The 16,347-nt window shown below is 46.1% G+C and overlaps 1 protein-coding gene and 1 long non-coding RNA gene across 11 annotated transcripts in view; one reads left to right on the top strand and one right to left on the bottom strand.

The window, feature by feature from the left end:
* The window catches only part of LOC310661666, a 651,353-nt gene that overhangs the window by 331,006 nt on the left and 304,000 nt on the right, over nucleotides 1-16,347 (top strand). The gene's annotated exons all lie outside the window — the stretch shown is intronic.
* Nucleotides 1-16,347, bottom strand: part of EPHA5 (EPH receptor A5) — a 245,705-nt gene that overhangs the window by 178,872 nt on the left and 50,486 nt on the right. For all 10 annotated transcript variants that reach the window (XM_083407520.1, XM_083407522.1, XM_083407527.1 and 7 more), the window contains exon 3: nucleotides 9,447-10,110. In XM_083407520.1, coding sequence (XP_083263646.1) covers nucleotides 9,447-10,110 — 664 coding nt within the window. The remainder of the gene's footprint in view (nucleotides 1-9,446; nucleotides 10,111-16,347) is intronic.

Raw genomic sequence — 16,347 nt, 5'->3', positions numbered from 1 at the left:
GATCACTGGCCATTAACCACGTCCAATTTCCTTGCCACCAGCTTTGTCAGAGGAAGCCTGGGCTGTCACCAGGCAAGAACAAGTGGCAAATGCTGCAATGCTTCATTCGTATGGGCAGCAGTATGCTCGGAAATCTGACTGGCCTCTTTCTGAGCAAGTATGTAAGACAATCAAACCCAGTTTAGCACACGAGTTTTGACATATGAAATCATGCTCGATCAGCAAGAGTCGGAAAATAATGAAGGGGGACTGAGGGGGAGAGCACTGCTAAAAACCAGCGTGGAAGGGGGGGGGGGAATAATGCAGTCCAGTCGTGAGCTAAAAGACAGGGAAGGCCTTGTCCGAAAGGGGACGCAAGAAGAAAGTGTAAAGAGATGAGAGGACTGTATAGACCTATAGTATCCCCAGAAAAGCAGAAGTTTGTTTTACTACATTTCTGCCTATAATGAGCTCCCAGCTCGTGGCTCTACAATTCTCTGTGCAACTTATCCATGCAGTTCAGACTTACAAAGTCAAGCACACTCAGTAGTAGCCCACAGAGAAAAATATCCCTGCTCTTATCTAGAATCATAGAATCATAGAGTTGGAAGAGACCACAAGAGCCATCGAGTCCAACCCCCTGCCCAGCAGGAAACACCATCAGAGCACTCCTGACATATGGTTGTCAAGCCTCTGCTTAAAGACCTCCAAAGAAGGAGACTCCACCACACTCCTTGGCAGCAAATTCCACTGTCGAACAGCTCTTACTGTCAGGAAGTTCTTCCTAATGTTTAGGTGGAATCTTCTTTCTTGTAGTTTGGATCCATTGCTCCATGTCCGCTTCTCTGGAGCAGCAGAAAACAACCTTTCTCCCTCCTCTATGTGACATCCTTTTATATATTTGAACATGGCTATCCTATCACCCCTTAACCTCCTCTTCTCCAGGCTAAACATGCCCAGCTCCCTTAGCCGTTCCTCATAAGGCATCGTTTCCAGGCCTTTGACCATTTTGGTTGCCCTCCTCTGGACATGTTCCAGTTTGTCAGTGTCCTTCCTGAACTGTGGGGCCCAGAACTGGACACAGTACTCCAGGTGAGTTCTGACCAGAGCAGAATACAGTGGCACTATTACTTCCCTTGATCTAGATGCTATACTCCTATTGATGCAGCCCAGAATTGCATTGGCTTTTTTAGCTGCCGCGTCACACTGTTGGCTCATGTCAAGTTTGTGGTCAACCAAGACTCCTAGATCCTTTTCACATGTACTGCTCTCAAGCCAGCTGTCACCCACCTTGTATTTGTGCCTCTCGTTTTTTTTGCCCAAGAGATGGCAGTGCAGAAGCCTCATTGCAGTGTTGCATCACAAATCGTGTCCTCACAGAGAGCACGTGTTGCAGTGATATCATCAAAACTGATCTCACTGCTTGTGTGGGTGGGAGCGATTGGATAGCCACAACAACCCGATTGGTGGTCCCTCGGTTGCTGGGGTAATTCTGGCCATTGGGAATGTTCATGCACCAACCAACGGACCTATATCTAGGTCCCTCAGTTGCTCTGAGCTTTCTCTTTTCACCTCGTACATCGGATCACTCTCTCACCCTCCCTATATTTAGGGTACATTATGACCTTGCTAGGGACGTGGGTGGCACTGTGGGTTAAACCACAGAGCCTAGGACTTGGCGATCAGAAGGTTGGCGGTTTGAATCCCCACGACGGGGTGAGCTCCCGTTGCTCGGTCCCTGCTCCTGCCAACCTAGCAGTTCGAAAGCACGTCAAAGTACAAGTAGATAAATAGGTACCGTTCTGGTGGGAAGGTAAACGACGTTTCCGTGCACTGCTCTGGTTCACCAGAAGCGGCTTAGTGATGCTGGCCACATGACCCGGAAGCTGTACGCTGGCGCTCTCGGCCAATAAAGTGAGAGCGTTCCACCAGGCCAGAGCCAGAGTTGAGAAGGCCCTGGCTCTAGCTGAGGCTAATCTAACTTCCTTAGGGCCCGGGACCTCTAGGGTGTTGCTATTTATGGACCTTAAGGTCCTCCATGGGGCATACCAGGAGAGGTGGTCCCGTAGGTGCGAGGGTCCTAGCCCGTGAAGGACTTTAAAGGTCAAAACCAGCCCCTTAAATCTGACCCTGTACTCACTGTGAGCCAGTGCAGCTGGAAAAGCACTGGGTGAATATGCTCCCATGGCAGAGACCCCATGAAGAGCCTCGCTGCAGCATTCTGCACCCGCTGGAGTTTCTGAGACAGCTTCAAGGGCAGCCCCGCGTAGAGCGAATTACAGTAGTCAAGCCTGGAGGTGACATTGCATGGATCCCTAGCTAACAGGACCAGTGATCAGTTGTAGTCCCAAAACATCTGGAGGGCTGAGATTGTCTATGCCTGGTCTAGACCCTGCAGCCGTGTTAAAAGAGGTGCTCAACTGACCCAGAGGGGGAGAGAAGGAAGAAGAGATGGCAAACAGGCCCCAGAAAACAAGGAAATGAGGAAGGAAGAGGGGACGTGTGGTTATTATGGGCTATTGATGACCTGTGTGATATGAAAACTAGGCAGTGAGCCCAGGCCATGCTCCCTTCGGTTGGCTCCGGCACGTCAACCACTCAAGGAGATCACATCCAAGGCTTCAAGCTGGGATCTCCTATAGGTGTTCATGTGCTGTTCCCTGTGGCTAGGTCTCCTCTACAGAAGGAAATCATGTGGTTTGCATTTCGCAATGGACCAAGCCCATCAGCTGTTTCCAAACCTGCTTGTGGATCAGAAAACAATTACAGTGGTGCCCCGCAAGACGAATGCCTCACAAGACGGAAAACCCGCTAGACGAAAGGGTTTTCCGTTTTGGAAGTGCTTCGCAAAACGAATTTGCTATGGGCTTGCTTCGCAAGACGAAAATGTCTTGCGATTCCTGGGGTTTTTTTCCGCTCCCCACCCCCTTTTTCTAAGGCACTAAGCTGCTAATAGCCTTTTAGCAGCTAATCCGCTAATCCCTTAAACCTTTAATAGCCGCTAAACCGCTAATAGCGCTAATCCACTAATGGGCTTGCTTCGCAAGACGAAAAAACCGGTAGACGAAGAGACTCACGGAACGGATTCTTTTCGTCTTGCGAGGCACCACTGTACACACCGTTCTGGATTTTGCAATGCAGTTTCAGCGTATAAGCAACACATGTTTTACATTAAATTTCAGGTCTTGCCCAAACAACGCATTAAGCTGCATTGACACAATATGTATACAAATCATTGTGTGGACTTCTATGCATCCTTTCAATGAAGCTGCACAAAATACCGTAAGATGGTATTATGCTGCTCAGTCCAGAATCCTGGCAACTGAGATAACAAATACGCCACTCTGAATTTTTTGCCATGATCTGCATCTATCTACCCATACACAGACATATATATTTAGAATAGACCAAAACACATTCAAAAGTTGTAAAAGCCCCAGCCTTGTTTGGAGAGCATTGCTCTCATGAATCAATATCAAATTCTTCACTAAGGATAGCTTTGGTGGATGTGAAACAATTGGGGCTAAAGTACTGGCAATATGACTTAAATAGTTTTCTTAATAAAAAAAATACTCCACAGACAATGTGCACATAAAAATATCTTTTGTGCATAATAAATTAAACTAGAAATGCAAACATAAAATACATAAAGAAATATCGCTTATGAGCAAAACGTCAGGAGAACATTAATTACCGTTAATGCTGCTATAAGGAGAAGCATTAGGCAAAAGAGATGCAGAATTATCAACACCAGAAGCCGAAATATGTAGACTTGGGTATGGAAAGCAAATTTTGCTGAAGAAAACTGCTTTTTTTTACATTATCGCGTCTAACAAGGCTGGCGTGGGGGGGGGGGCACAGGTTCTCCATTCCTAAATTACTTTTTATTAAGTTGGCAAATCTGTTTCTTGGCTTTACCATTCCTCACTGCAGGTAAGACTTCGCACAACTGAATTTTCCTCCATACAAAAAATAAAAAAATCATTTGTGTACAGTCCTAGGGTGCAGGCTATCCAAAAAGATGTCTACTGGACATTTTGTTATTTATGTGCAAGGAAGTTTGCATACTTGATATGGCAATGCAAGTCCCAATTTGCTTTCCAGCTGTACCCCACACAAGTTTCCCTCATTGGTAAGAACAAAGCTCCACCAATATCTTTCTTCCAAAAAGACTTCTCAGTCCCACGCGATAAAGGTACCACTGACCGTTAGGTCCAGTCGTGGACGACTCTGGGGTTGCGTGCTCATCTCGCTCTATAGGTCGAGGAAGCCGGCGATTGTCCGCAGACAGCTTTCGGGTCATGTGGCCAGCATGACTAAGCTGCTTCTGGCGAACCAGAGCAGCGCATGGAAACGCCGTTTACCTTCCCACTGGAGTGGTACCTATTTATCTACTTGCAGTTTGACGTGCTTTCGAACTGCTAGGTTGGCAGGAGCAGGGACCGAGCAACGGGAGCTCACCCCATTGTGGGGATTCGAACTGCCGACCTTCCGATCGGCAAGCCCTGGGCTCTGTGGTTTAGACCACAGTGCCACCTGCGTCCCACAGGATAGGCAGATAGCAAATAACAAAATGGAAAAACACAAATACACAAACACACACATGCCCCCCTCCCCAAATGAGGCTATTGCCTCAAATTTTTCTGTTCATTTGCATTCCCCCAAAAGGCAGAGAGGCTGTGCTAAGACAGTTTGCCTGTATACTCCAGGATCTACATGCCCTTGTTCAATTCCACAAAGGGGGTAGGTGAGGAAACATGAGGTGGTGAAATGCAGGGGTTGGATATGCCAGGAAGCAACTTGGGGAAGTTTCCTTCCATTCAAAACAGCTCAACGGCAAACCTAAGCACTGACGAGAGCCTTGAGGATCACCAGGGAACTAAAACCAGAATTGCCAACAAATCATTAAAAAGCTACTAGTCCATGAATATTTGCAATAGCCACTTGTGTGTTGAGGTCCCGCAAGCCACCCCTAAATAATTCATAATTCACACATAATTTTTGTTTAAGGTTTTTGGCATATTTTTGGCCACAACTTTATTAAAATACATAAATGTGAGGGGTTGCTTAGGCATTGGTTCCAACTATCTGTCCTTGCCCAGGGGCAGAACTGACTTCCAGATTCCAGCGAAAACCAGTAAGGGAAAACAATATTGGGGAGAGCATGGAGCCGGCATCAGACCCTCACCTCTCCCCGCATTCTCCCGAGGGCTTGTGCGGCCCTAAGTCCCATTCAGGGGTACAGACAAAAGAATGGCAAGCCCCTGGATCCCTTTAATGGAATTCCCTTTCCGCAGCAGCATTGGAGGGGCAGGCACCGCCAATCCTTACCCCTCCACCAAACATTTTTTTAACCATTGCCTAACTGCAACCTTACAAGTTGTGACGATTTGCTACGCAGTAGGCAAACACCAAATGGCACCAGCCAATCTGCCAAATGGCAGAATTCCTACCAGGCCCCTGCCCAAAAGCAGGGGACCCCATGACAGGCATAGCAAGGTCAAATGCAACAGCTGTAAAATTAGAGAGGGTGGGTGGGCGATCCGATGCATGCAGCAAAAGAGCCCAGTCAGTGCTGAATGACTTGAGTTTATAACCTTTGGTCCGTCCCCCTAAATGGCAACACCAAAATTTGCCCAGTAACCCAACTGCCCAATCACTGTGGATGGACATCCATACTAACTCGCCCAGCAACAGAGGGGTGTGTTGGATTCCCACTGCAACATGTGCTCTCTATGAAGAAGAACACGCATTGTAGCCCAAGAGACAAGACGCAACTTTGTAAAGCTTTTCCACCCCACTTTAACAGGCATCCAGGGGAGTGGCAAAAGGACACAACATTAGCAGTCAAATTAATTAGCAGTGTGTGATATCATAAGTACGTTTGCCACAGTTTCCATAGGAAAATTTGGTGCATAAGCAAAGCAAAACCTTTGGACGAATTGCCAAATTATAAATATGCAGGCAAATAATACACCGCTCCGCTGAAACCAACAATTCAGCAAATATGCTGTGGAAAGTTCCTAATTAAAGTTAATTAGGAACTTTAGGTCATGGTATTTATAGGAAACTAATACGCTGTCGTCTCGGCCCATTTTTGGTGTGCATCGGAAAGAAAACGCACCCATGGTATTTGTGGCGGGAAATGTTCCCTTTAGGCTCCGCTGTTTCCAAATGCAGCCCTTTCCATGCTCAGAGTCTTTCCGTCAATGCTTTATTTCCATGCTACGCAATCACCTCCCAGTAGAACAATTAATGTTGCGTGCTAGGGTTTTTTTTATCCTCTAAACTTGACCTGTTTTTCCACTATACCTTAGGGTGCAATCTTCCTTCTGTTACTCACATGAATGGACTATTCAGAGTCACAGAATTTCATCTCAAGTGTACTCGTTCTTGTCTCCATTTTTTAAAAAAAATAAAAATATACCGAATTGGATATGAAGTTGCTCCAGGACTCCCAATTCAGCCATTCCAAACATCAAGCATGATAACGAAGAAAGCCGCAGGTGGGGTTATGACCACAACTGTCTGAGGCAATCATTTCTTCCATTAGAGAAACAATCGCCAGTTTCAGTGACACTTCAAACAGTGTCTGAGCCATACAGTTTCAAGTAGCCAAGTGTTCTACCTCTCTCTCTATATATTTTAAAAAACCAAAACCAGGTATCCCAAATCAATTCTACACAGCACTGTACAGTGGTACATTGGGTTACAGACGCTTCAGGTTACAGACGCTTCAGGTTACAGCCTCCGCTAACCCAGAAATAGTACCTCAGGTTAAAAATTTTGCTTCAGGATGAGAACAGAAATCGTGCAGCAGCGGCAGCAGGAGTCCCCATTAGCTAAAGTGGTACCTCAGGTTAAGAACAGTTTCAGGTTAAGAATGGATCTCCAGAACGAATTAAGTTCTTAACCTGAGGTACCACTGTACTGGCAAAAATAGTGTGAATTGTGGAGAAGTGACCGGTTTAGCACAGGGTCACCACCCAAATTATAAAAGTGATATTTTTAAATGATAAAAATATTTCAGTAATTAAAATTATTCATGGACTAGCAGGTACATTTCAGAGACATCTACAACACCTCGCATCCTTAATCTGGCAAACAGTTATTCATTTATACTGCAAATGAAACAAATTGGCTATGCTGAAATGCTTTTAATTCCAGTATTCCCCTCCCCAAAGTCCTTGTTCCATTGACAACCAAGGAAACATTTAAAATGTGCATTCTTAGTTATGTCAGCCTCCCCATTCTGCTGTGAGCTCCTAGGTTGTCCTTATCAACCTATGTGGGATTTGGCCGTGTGCATCTGAACACCAGTTGTGTGTTTGTGTTGTGGGGTGGGGGGTTACACTGTTGCCTATATGCCCTGCATATGGGCTTTCTGAAAATATCTGGCTGCCTTCTTGTTTTACTGGACAATGGATTTCTGGTCTGATCCAACACAGCTTTTATTTGGCTTTATGGCTTTCTGATGGACATGAACATTTTGATAAAGCATCATCTATCATTTTGCAAACTTGAACATGGATGACCCAATCAGTCAAAAGCGCTACTGCTGCTGCCAATTTGCTTTGCAAGCGGTAAAATATAGCCAACGCTCCTTTCATCGAATAGTCAAATATTAAGAATACCCCAGTACTTTTAGAATCAGATAACACACACAGTGCTGTCCTTTCATTTCTGGTTCATTTCTTTAAAATCAAGAAACTTGGCAATCACATAAAATTACCCATAGCTTGATTTAATCAATAAATAAACAGACCAGAAAAAATAACAGCAAAAATGTATTAAAATCTGCAATCCAATTCAGCAAGTGATGCATCCCCACACATCCGTTCACAGATTTCCTTGGTTCTGGCCATCTTATGCAACATAAAACTTAAGACCACTGCATTATTTGGTCTAAACCCTCAACACATTTAAAAGAACACTACTCACCAAGTTCCCTGAATGACCCTGTTGCTTCTTAGTCATTAAAAAAACCATTTGCTCATTTATAAATACAAGTAATTTTATACCACCCTTCGATCACATTTCCAGGACAACCCACAAGAAATAATAATTCAAGTGTAAAAACAAAATTGTTACACCGCAACCAAAGCAATGACGGACGGCCATCTATACAGCACAAGCAACTCAACCTCCAGGGCAATCGGCAAATATAGCCAGACTTAGACCAAAGCCATATTTACAATGAGTCAAAGCAAAACGGCAAAAAGTGTATTATTAGCAGCAGCTGATGGAACACATTGGATGGTCCGAGGCGGCCATGGAAGACTGCAAGAATGCTTGTAAGAATATAGTGCACTTTTGTACAAAGTGCATTTGTATCATGAAAGGATGGGTTTCCGTTATACCTAGGCACTCCTGTCTCCACACACCTGGAGTTCATCGGTGCAGACAAGCAACCACTTACTAAGCATAAATTGCAGACTATAACTCAAGAGACAGATAACAACAATCCTTTGGTGCCCTTGTCTGCTTTCTGTGCAATTTGGGTCCAGATTATGATTTACTCTGTCCATGGGCTGCTGCCACAAACATAGCTGTACTCATAAGCCCATAAAACAAGACCAAGGTGTCTGGACCTTTGCAATCCAGTTATTTCCTTAGGGCTGACTCTGTCCGTGGCCACAGGCAAATCTACATTTGTTTCTAGCTTAACACAGCCATGGCCATCTACTGAAATGCAGCCACAGCCACCAGCTTACAGCCATCTAAGAAAAGCAGAGTAACAATGTCACTTGCCTACTCATCTGAAGTTCTTCTAAGGAGGCTCGGTGTGAACTCTGGCATCGTGAAAGTCAGAGTTTGACAACTAAGGGCTAACTTGTGCATGCGTGCACATTGCTCTGTTCTTTATCAAGTGACAACTTGTGGCTGAGTGCATGAAGATCCTTCACCGAGAAGGTAAAGGTAAAAAGGTAAAGGACCCCTGGACAGTTGTCCAGTCAAAGGTGACTATGGGGTTGTGGTGCTCATCTCGCTTTCAGGCAGAGGGAGCCGGCGTTTGTCCACAGACAGCTTCCCGGGTCATGTGGGCAGCAGGACTAAACCACTTATGGCACAATGGAACACCGTGATGGAAACCAGAGTGCATGGAAATGCCTTTTACCTTCCCACCACAGCAGTACCTGTTTATCTACTTGCACTGGCGTGCTTTCGAACTGCTAGGTTGGCAGGAGCTGAGACAGAGCAACAGGAACTCACTCCGTCGCGGGGAATCGAACCGCCAACCTTCTGATCGGCAAGTCCAAGAGGCTCAGTGGTTTAGACCACAGTGCCCCCAGCATCCGAGAAGGTAGGGTGTCGATGTACCGAACGAGTTCCAACTATGCTGCTATGTGCATGTGTGAAATAAAAACACTGCCATCATTATGATAAGGAATGTATCTATTCACTCTGACATTGCAGCTGATCATCCAGCTATACCAGCCAAACTATTCCCAACATTAAATCCTTACCCTGACAAGTGTTGTTCTTCTCTTCGTAGCCTGCCTTGCACATGCATTTCCCAATCGGCACCAGCCATTCCCCTTCGGCACTGCAGTGCATCCGTGGGGGTTCGTCTGTCACAGAGTGGTTCACACACGACCCCAAGACTTCCAGAAGCTGAGAAGAATCCGCTCCGGTGATGGTGTCAGGGAAGATGGCCAAGTTCCGAACCACCACAGGGCACTTCTTATAGTACACCCTCACAGAGACCAGCGCAATGCAGGCACCCACATCTTGGAAAGCAAGGTAAAATCCCTTTTTGGTAAGAGGCCCAACATCTCTCACCTCTGTGTTCAGCTTCATGACTCTATCTCCAAGGTCTAGCTCTGTGAAGCTCTCATCCGCCGCAATGGTATCAATTTTGATGTACTGGTTTTCTTTTACGTTCCTTCCGTCTTCGTCATCCGACTCAAAATAATACATATTAAAAGTCTCTTTGCAAGTCCCAAGTCCTCCAGGAAGGCTGTTGCAGTCCCTAAGGGTGAATTTCAGCTCAATGAAGATTCGAGAGGCTCCTTTGTTGGAGATCCAGCTCGTCAGAAGCCAGTTGTTCTGACTCTGTTCCATGACTCTGCATACTTGGTATGTGTGGATCGGCGCATAATTCTCATCCACCTCGCCAATTTCTTCCCACTAAACGTTTGGGGGTGGGGAGGGAGGAGAGAAAAAGGAGAAAAATGAAAGCACGCATTTAAAAAACAGATTGCAAATGTCTGTAATTCTATGTTGATAACTGCGGTAGACCTCAGTAAGCAGAAGTGAAGTATGTTTGCAAAAGTTGGGTGTCTGCCAGATATTCTAAAAGCTAAATTGGGAAGGTGGGGGGAGAGAGGGAGAGGGAGAGAATGTGACCTGATTCTGCCAGTAAGAAGAATCCTGTTTTTTTGGGTGCATTCTGACCACCTCCCCCCTTTTGCACATCATTACCACTGCTTCATACATTCCAGAGCTGAGACGTAACACGAAAAGAGGTTCTACCACATTGCTCTGAGAATCCCTGGGAGAACACGCTTCAAATTAAGTTAGTAATTGCAGAGGGGATGAAAAGAGGAAATGCCCAGGTCATACACACAGAGGCAAACATGGAAAGCTGGAGAAATCTGCTTCTTATCTTCTACAGCAACCAGGAACCAGTCACCTGGTCCAATTTTTCAAGTTGCCTATGGCAACTGCCAGTAAGCTCTTCCTTTCCCAGTTACTGAAGTGTTAAACTTAGACCAAAAGCTGAACTACCCCATTACTGTTCAATTAATGCATTATATGTTCTAGCTTGATGCTCCCTCGACAATGGAGAAGAAATTGTTTATTGTGGCGTGTGAAGCTCGTAAGGAAGTAAACAGCCTCTGCCGTGTGTCCGACAATGTTCTCATAAAAGCTCCACTAAGGAAGAATCACATTGTTTTCTGACTGGTTTGTCTTATGCCGCACTACTTAGCCTCAACGATTCCTTCCATCCTCAAGTTGCGTACTTCTACTTTGGTACTTGGCGCTTATGTCTATTAGTTCACGGTAGCGATCCATAAAAGCACACACGTTACGAATGGGTAACTAATGGTTCCTCCTCTTACAATGATCTAGTCACAAAGGAGCCCACAAATAGAACTTTGTAGGGCCAGAAGCACCTGGGAGACTTTTAGCTATCAGTTCTCAAAGCCATGTTATAGGAAAATCCTTAGGCTCACTTGGATTATCAAACAAAGACACCAGCCAGGAATATAGGAGCAAAACAGCAGCCAATAGGTCTGGTCTTTCTTTTAAAGGACTGTTGCCCACCACATGGGAGAAGCAAGAAGAAGCCCAGAACAAAGGATGGCTCCCATTTTTATCATTTTTACAAAGATACCCACAACACCCCTAAAATTACATCATGCATACATCACAAATACATCACAAATTGGGAGGGTCTGGTGACAGAAACCTGAGCATCAGGTTTGCCCCCATCCTTCCCTTGACCTCCACCTCACACCCATCAAGTAAGTTTGAAAAAAAATATTTACAAGTTCCTGGTTTGTCCTGACCAAGAACCTAATCCATTCCTGATGGTTTGCTATTGTCCACAGGATGACTACCTGTCTGGCACCCATTTGCCAGGGTGCCAGTGATGATCTCTTATGCAAAAGGTTGTTGTCTACCTGATCCCAGGTTTCAGGGATTATAGCTGTCTTTCACCAGTTCCCCAAGTCCCCCCTTCGGTAGCCATCTTTTCCCTGAGCAGAACAGGGTTGGAAATTGTGTGGTGCCGTGTGTGATGTGGTGCTTTGAGGAGACATTGTGTGTGAACACAGTGGGGGGGGGTGTTACACGCTGCGTACTGCAACACCCCCCATCATTATAAAAAATTCTGTAACGGCCGCTTGAGAAGAGTCTCCCACCTGTCTTCTGTGCAGTCTGCCCACCTGCTAACTCATCGCACTACCTGTCTGCTTCTGGCCAAGGGATATTTGCTACAGCTGTCTTGCTCCTCTCTGCCGCGGCCAGAAGTGTGCTGCCAGAGGCTGAGCAGGCAAGAGGTTGCCATCCAACGGAAAGCTACTCTCCGCATCTGGTTGAAGCAGCTGTGAAAATGGCTACAGACATTGTGAGGGCTCATTTACGGCCTCCTGAGCACCAGTCAGGCCAGCAAGAAATTTATTTCTGTGAGGCATGTGTGCGGATGTGGGGGCCTGATCTAAAGGAATACAGTGGTACCTCGGGTTAAGAACTTAATTCGTCCTGGAGGTCTGTTCTTAACCTGAAACTGTTCTTAACCTGAAGCACCACTTTAGCTAATGGGGCCTCCTGCTTCCGCTGCGCTGCCGCCACACGATTTCTGTTCTCAACCTGAAGCAAAGTTCTTAACCTAAAACACTATTTCTGGGTTAGCAGAGTATGTAACCTGAAGTGTCTGTAATCTGAAGCATCTGTAACCCGAGGTACCACTGTAATGAAATTATTGTTCCCGTTATGGAATAGGACATCCATATTTTCATCGGAGAAATGTTGAAGAATATGTTCTCTATTCTTTTGGGAAAGCAGGGGAACCAGCTGACAAATATTCAGCCAGTGATGGCCAAACTTGGGCCTCCAGCTGTTTTGGGACTACAACTCCCATCATCCCTAGCTAACAGAACCAGTGGTCAGTAAGGGTAGTCAAAATTTATTGCTCTTGGGTATCTCAGCTGTGGGCTTGAAAAGGGATTACACAGAGATGCTGAATATACACCAAGAATCTTCCCCAAAAGTTTCCTGAAAAACATGCTTCAGCTTATTGTCGGTTAGTTTCTCATATTGCCTGGGAGAGACCAAAAAAAATATGGGGGGGGGGGTTAGTTGCAGGCCCACTAAGGGAAAATGCTGTGACAAAACACTGGTCCATTCTTAACCTGAAACCTTTCTTAACCTGAGGTACCACTTTAGTTAAAGGTGCCTCCCGCTGCTGCTGCTGCACCGCTGCTGTGCGATTTCTGTTCTCATCCTGAGGTAAAGTTCTTAACCCGAGGTACTACTTCCGGTTAGCAGAGTCTGTAACCCAACTGAGTCTGTGTTCAGGATGGAATGATGGAAGCTGCAAGGTCTGAAGAGCCAAAGCTTCCCCACCCCTGGAATAGATGGACCCTTCATCTGGCTAGCCCAGGCATCACCAAACTCGGCCCTCCAGATGTTTAGGGACTACAATTCCTATCATCCCTGACCACTGGTCCTGTTAGCTAGGGATGATGGGAGTTGTAGTCCCCAAACATCTGGAGGGCCGAGTTTGGGGGTGCCTGGGCTAGCAGGACTCTTCTTAAAAAGCTGGAGGGGGAGGAAAACAGGGGTCTCAAATTTTCAGATCTGCCTAGCAACAATATATAAAGGGGAGCAGAGGTCTTGCCACCAGCCATTCTGAACAGAATATTCAGCAGAGATGAAAAGAACTGCCCCTTTCTCTCCCGTCTGGAATTGCTACAAAGTTACTTGAGAAGGAAACGAGATGAAAAAGCAGCTGCTACTGCTGCTAGTGAGTGAAGGCTGCTTATCTCTGCAAACCCACAAGGGAGATCGTCAAGATCTTATCCAGGCACCCTGACCTTTCCCTATTATTGTACCTTGATTCCTATCTCAGCGCAGGACAGCAACTTCCAGTCTACCTCCCACCATCAAGCCATTCATATCTGCAGCACAAACAAGACTACAGCTACCTCCCGAGATTTCTATTACAACCCACCCGCTGCAAAAGGTTTAACATGCCAGACATCAGTGCACTTTAAATGAAATAAAGAGAAGGAATCACCAGGCATTGAACTGATCAAACGGCTATGAAACTTTTCAACATAATAAGAAGGTGCTTAACATTGCTGCTATACTAGTTTTAGGTTGCGTTTTTGTTTCAGTGATACAGTCATACCTTGGGTTACAAACGCTTCAGGTTGCGTTTTGTCAGGTTGTGGACCGCCAAAACCCAGAAGTACCGGAACGGGTTACTTCTGTGTTTCGGCAGTCGCACATGTGCAGAAGCGCCAAATCGCGCTTTGTGCATGCGCAGAAACGCCAAATTGCAACCCACACATGCGCAGACATGTCGCTGCGTCCACTGTATATCATTTGTTTGTCTTTGGACTGTACACTGCTTAGAGATTTTTGAAATACTAAACAGCGTATGAATGCTTTTAAATGAAATGAAATAGAATCACTACTCAGGCTAAAAATCTCTCTCGTTCAGAATCCTGATTCCATTTCCAAAGGCTTCCACAAAAAATCCACAAGCAGGCCTTGAAGGCAGCAGCCTTGTTCTTATCACCTGGTTGGCTTCCATCTGCCCCAAGAGACAATGGAGTGCTCCTCCGGGGGTTAAGTCAAACCAGTGCTGCACCAAAATTATCTTCCCTGAATGCAAGCCTGAGCAGTGTGTATGGAGCTCCTGGCTGCCCAGACGACAAGACTCCCCTCTCAGCCTCGCTGAGTTGGTCCAAAAGAAAACAGAGCAATACGTTTGGCACCAGCTTTGACCAAGCTGCAGGAGTTACCAGAAGGACCAGCGGTGGAGGAAGCCTGTTATGTACTGAGTTGAATAGGATCCAAAATGCAGCAGTCTGATTGGTCCTAGAACAATAGGATTCAGAATGCAGCAGTCTGATTGGTCCTAGAACAATAGGACCCAGAATGCAGCAGTCTGATTGGTCCACAGGAACCACCCAATCCAGCTGCAGGTGGAAGTGAATCCGCAACCTGATTGGCCTACAGGAGAATCCCGGAATTAGCCAATCACGTGGGGCCCACTGTGTAAATAATGTATATAAAGCAGACATTCTGGGGGAACTTCCATTCCTCCTCCTCACCACTATGAGCTGAATGAAAGAGCATGAAATCCACTCTCGACTCCGAGTATATTTCAAAGCCTCTCAGGGACCTAGGGCACGGCAAACCGCCCACAGGAGCAGGGCAAACCGCGGGGCCTCTTCTGCCCTACAGCTGTGGGGGGGGGAGGCAGTAGGCGGACGGCTTGGAGCCAGTGGCCGGTGGCCATTTGGGGCGATTGGCATGGTGACTGGCACCCAGGGGGGCGATCAACGCCCGGGGGGGCAGCACAGCGATCCGCCATGGGGAGATTTTGTCACCCCTCTCAGAAATGACACCCGAGGCATACCACCCCCCTGCCCCCTCTTCCTACGCCCCTGAGAAGGAGGCACACACAAGATGCCCTCCAACCATCTTAGGGGCTCCACTCCAGATTTGTGTAGGACTCAGTCCTTACACCTTTTCATTTCCCGAAGATATCCCTCAAGGCAGAAGGTTTAGGATCAGAGTTTTTCTTTTTGCAGATGGGCTAGCTTCCCAGGTTCTCGATCCCCATCTGCTCCACCTAAGACCCCTGAATATGGAGGATCCTTTAGCGACCATGGATAATAGCCATTAATAGGACCTGCCCTGATTGACTGATTGATTGATTGATTGATTGATTGCTCTGCACTAGAAGCACATTCCCCATCCAATGGCAGGGGGTGCCATATGTTTACAATCAGAAAAGTGATTTGAAAGAAAAACCAGCTAGGACGCCACATAACAGAAAAAGAAACTGCAGCACACTTGAAGGGCTTTTACCCAGTTCAAATTGTCTGAGCGCCACATGACTGCAAGATCCGTAACTTAACTATCTATGAGATTAAACCCCAGAACATGTGACATTAATTTGATGCTAAATGTTTCTTCCAAGTCTCTAACAACCTGAGAAGGAAAACATACATGCATTTCAATTACCTGGTGTTAAATCATTTATATAAGCAAGGCCTATTTCTGAATCGTAAGTGTTCAGGGGCGAAAAACAGCGAGCGAGTTAACGGGAGGGAGGGAGGCTCACAGCCCCTGCCAACCACGCTATTCACTTCAGATATAAATGCACAGTGATAAAGACCAAGATATCACACGTACTACTAAAAATACAAGGCACACAGCATGTGGCAGACCAGCCTCAGGTTCAAGTGCTAATTTTAAAATGCTGGCTGCAAAAACATCTCCTGTCGAGGCAAATGCTTGCTTGAATGGCTAGGTACAATTTGTAAAGGTGGGAAATTGGCTGGCTGCTTATTCTGCTAGAGGACAAGATACATCCCAACTACCAAGGCTGAAGGAGTTTATTAAAAGCCAAATTTAGGCTATGAACCTGCCCACCACCCCACCATTCGTAGCTAATTTTGCTGCCGCGTGATGGAGGTAAGCGAGTTGCCCAAATAAGAAAATGGATGTACTCTCCTTTTCTGGGGCAGACTAGCAGTATATTAAGTATTAATGACTCATAGTGTGGTTTGTCTTCCATCTGTATTTGGTTTAACGGTGACATCAACTGATTCAGACTGATTTTCTGTGTGTGTGTGTGTGTGTGTGTCCCGATTTACCCAGTGCAACTGGGGCAGTGCA

This window comes from Podarcis tiliguerta, assembly GCF_965153285.1.
Source record: "Podarcis tiliguerta genome assembly, chromosome: 13".
In the NCBI taxonomy this organism is placed as follows: domain Eukaryota; kingdom Metazoa; phylum Chordata; class Lepidosauria; order Squamata; family Lacertidae; genus Podarcis; species Podarcis tiliguerta.
Note: the sequence above shows the minus strand (reverse complement) of the source record. Positions and strands in the feature narration are given on the sequence as shown.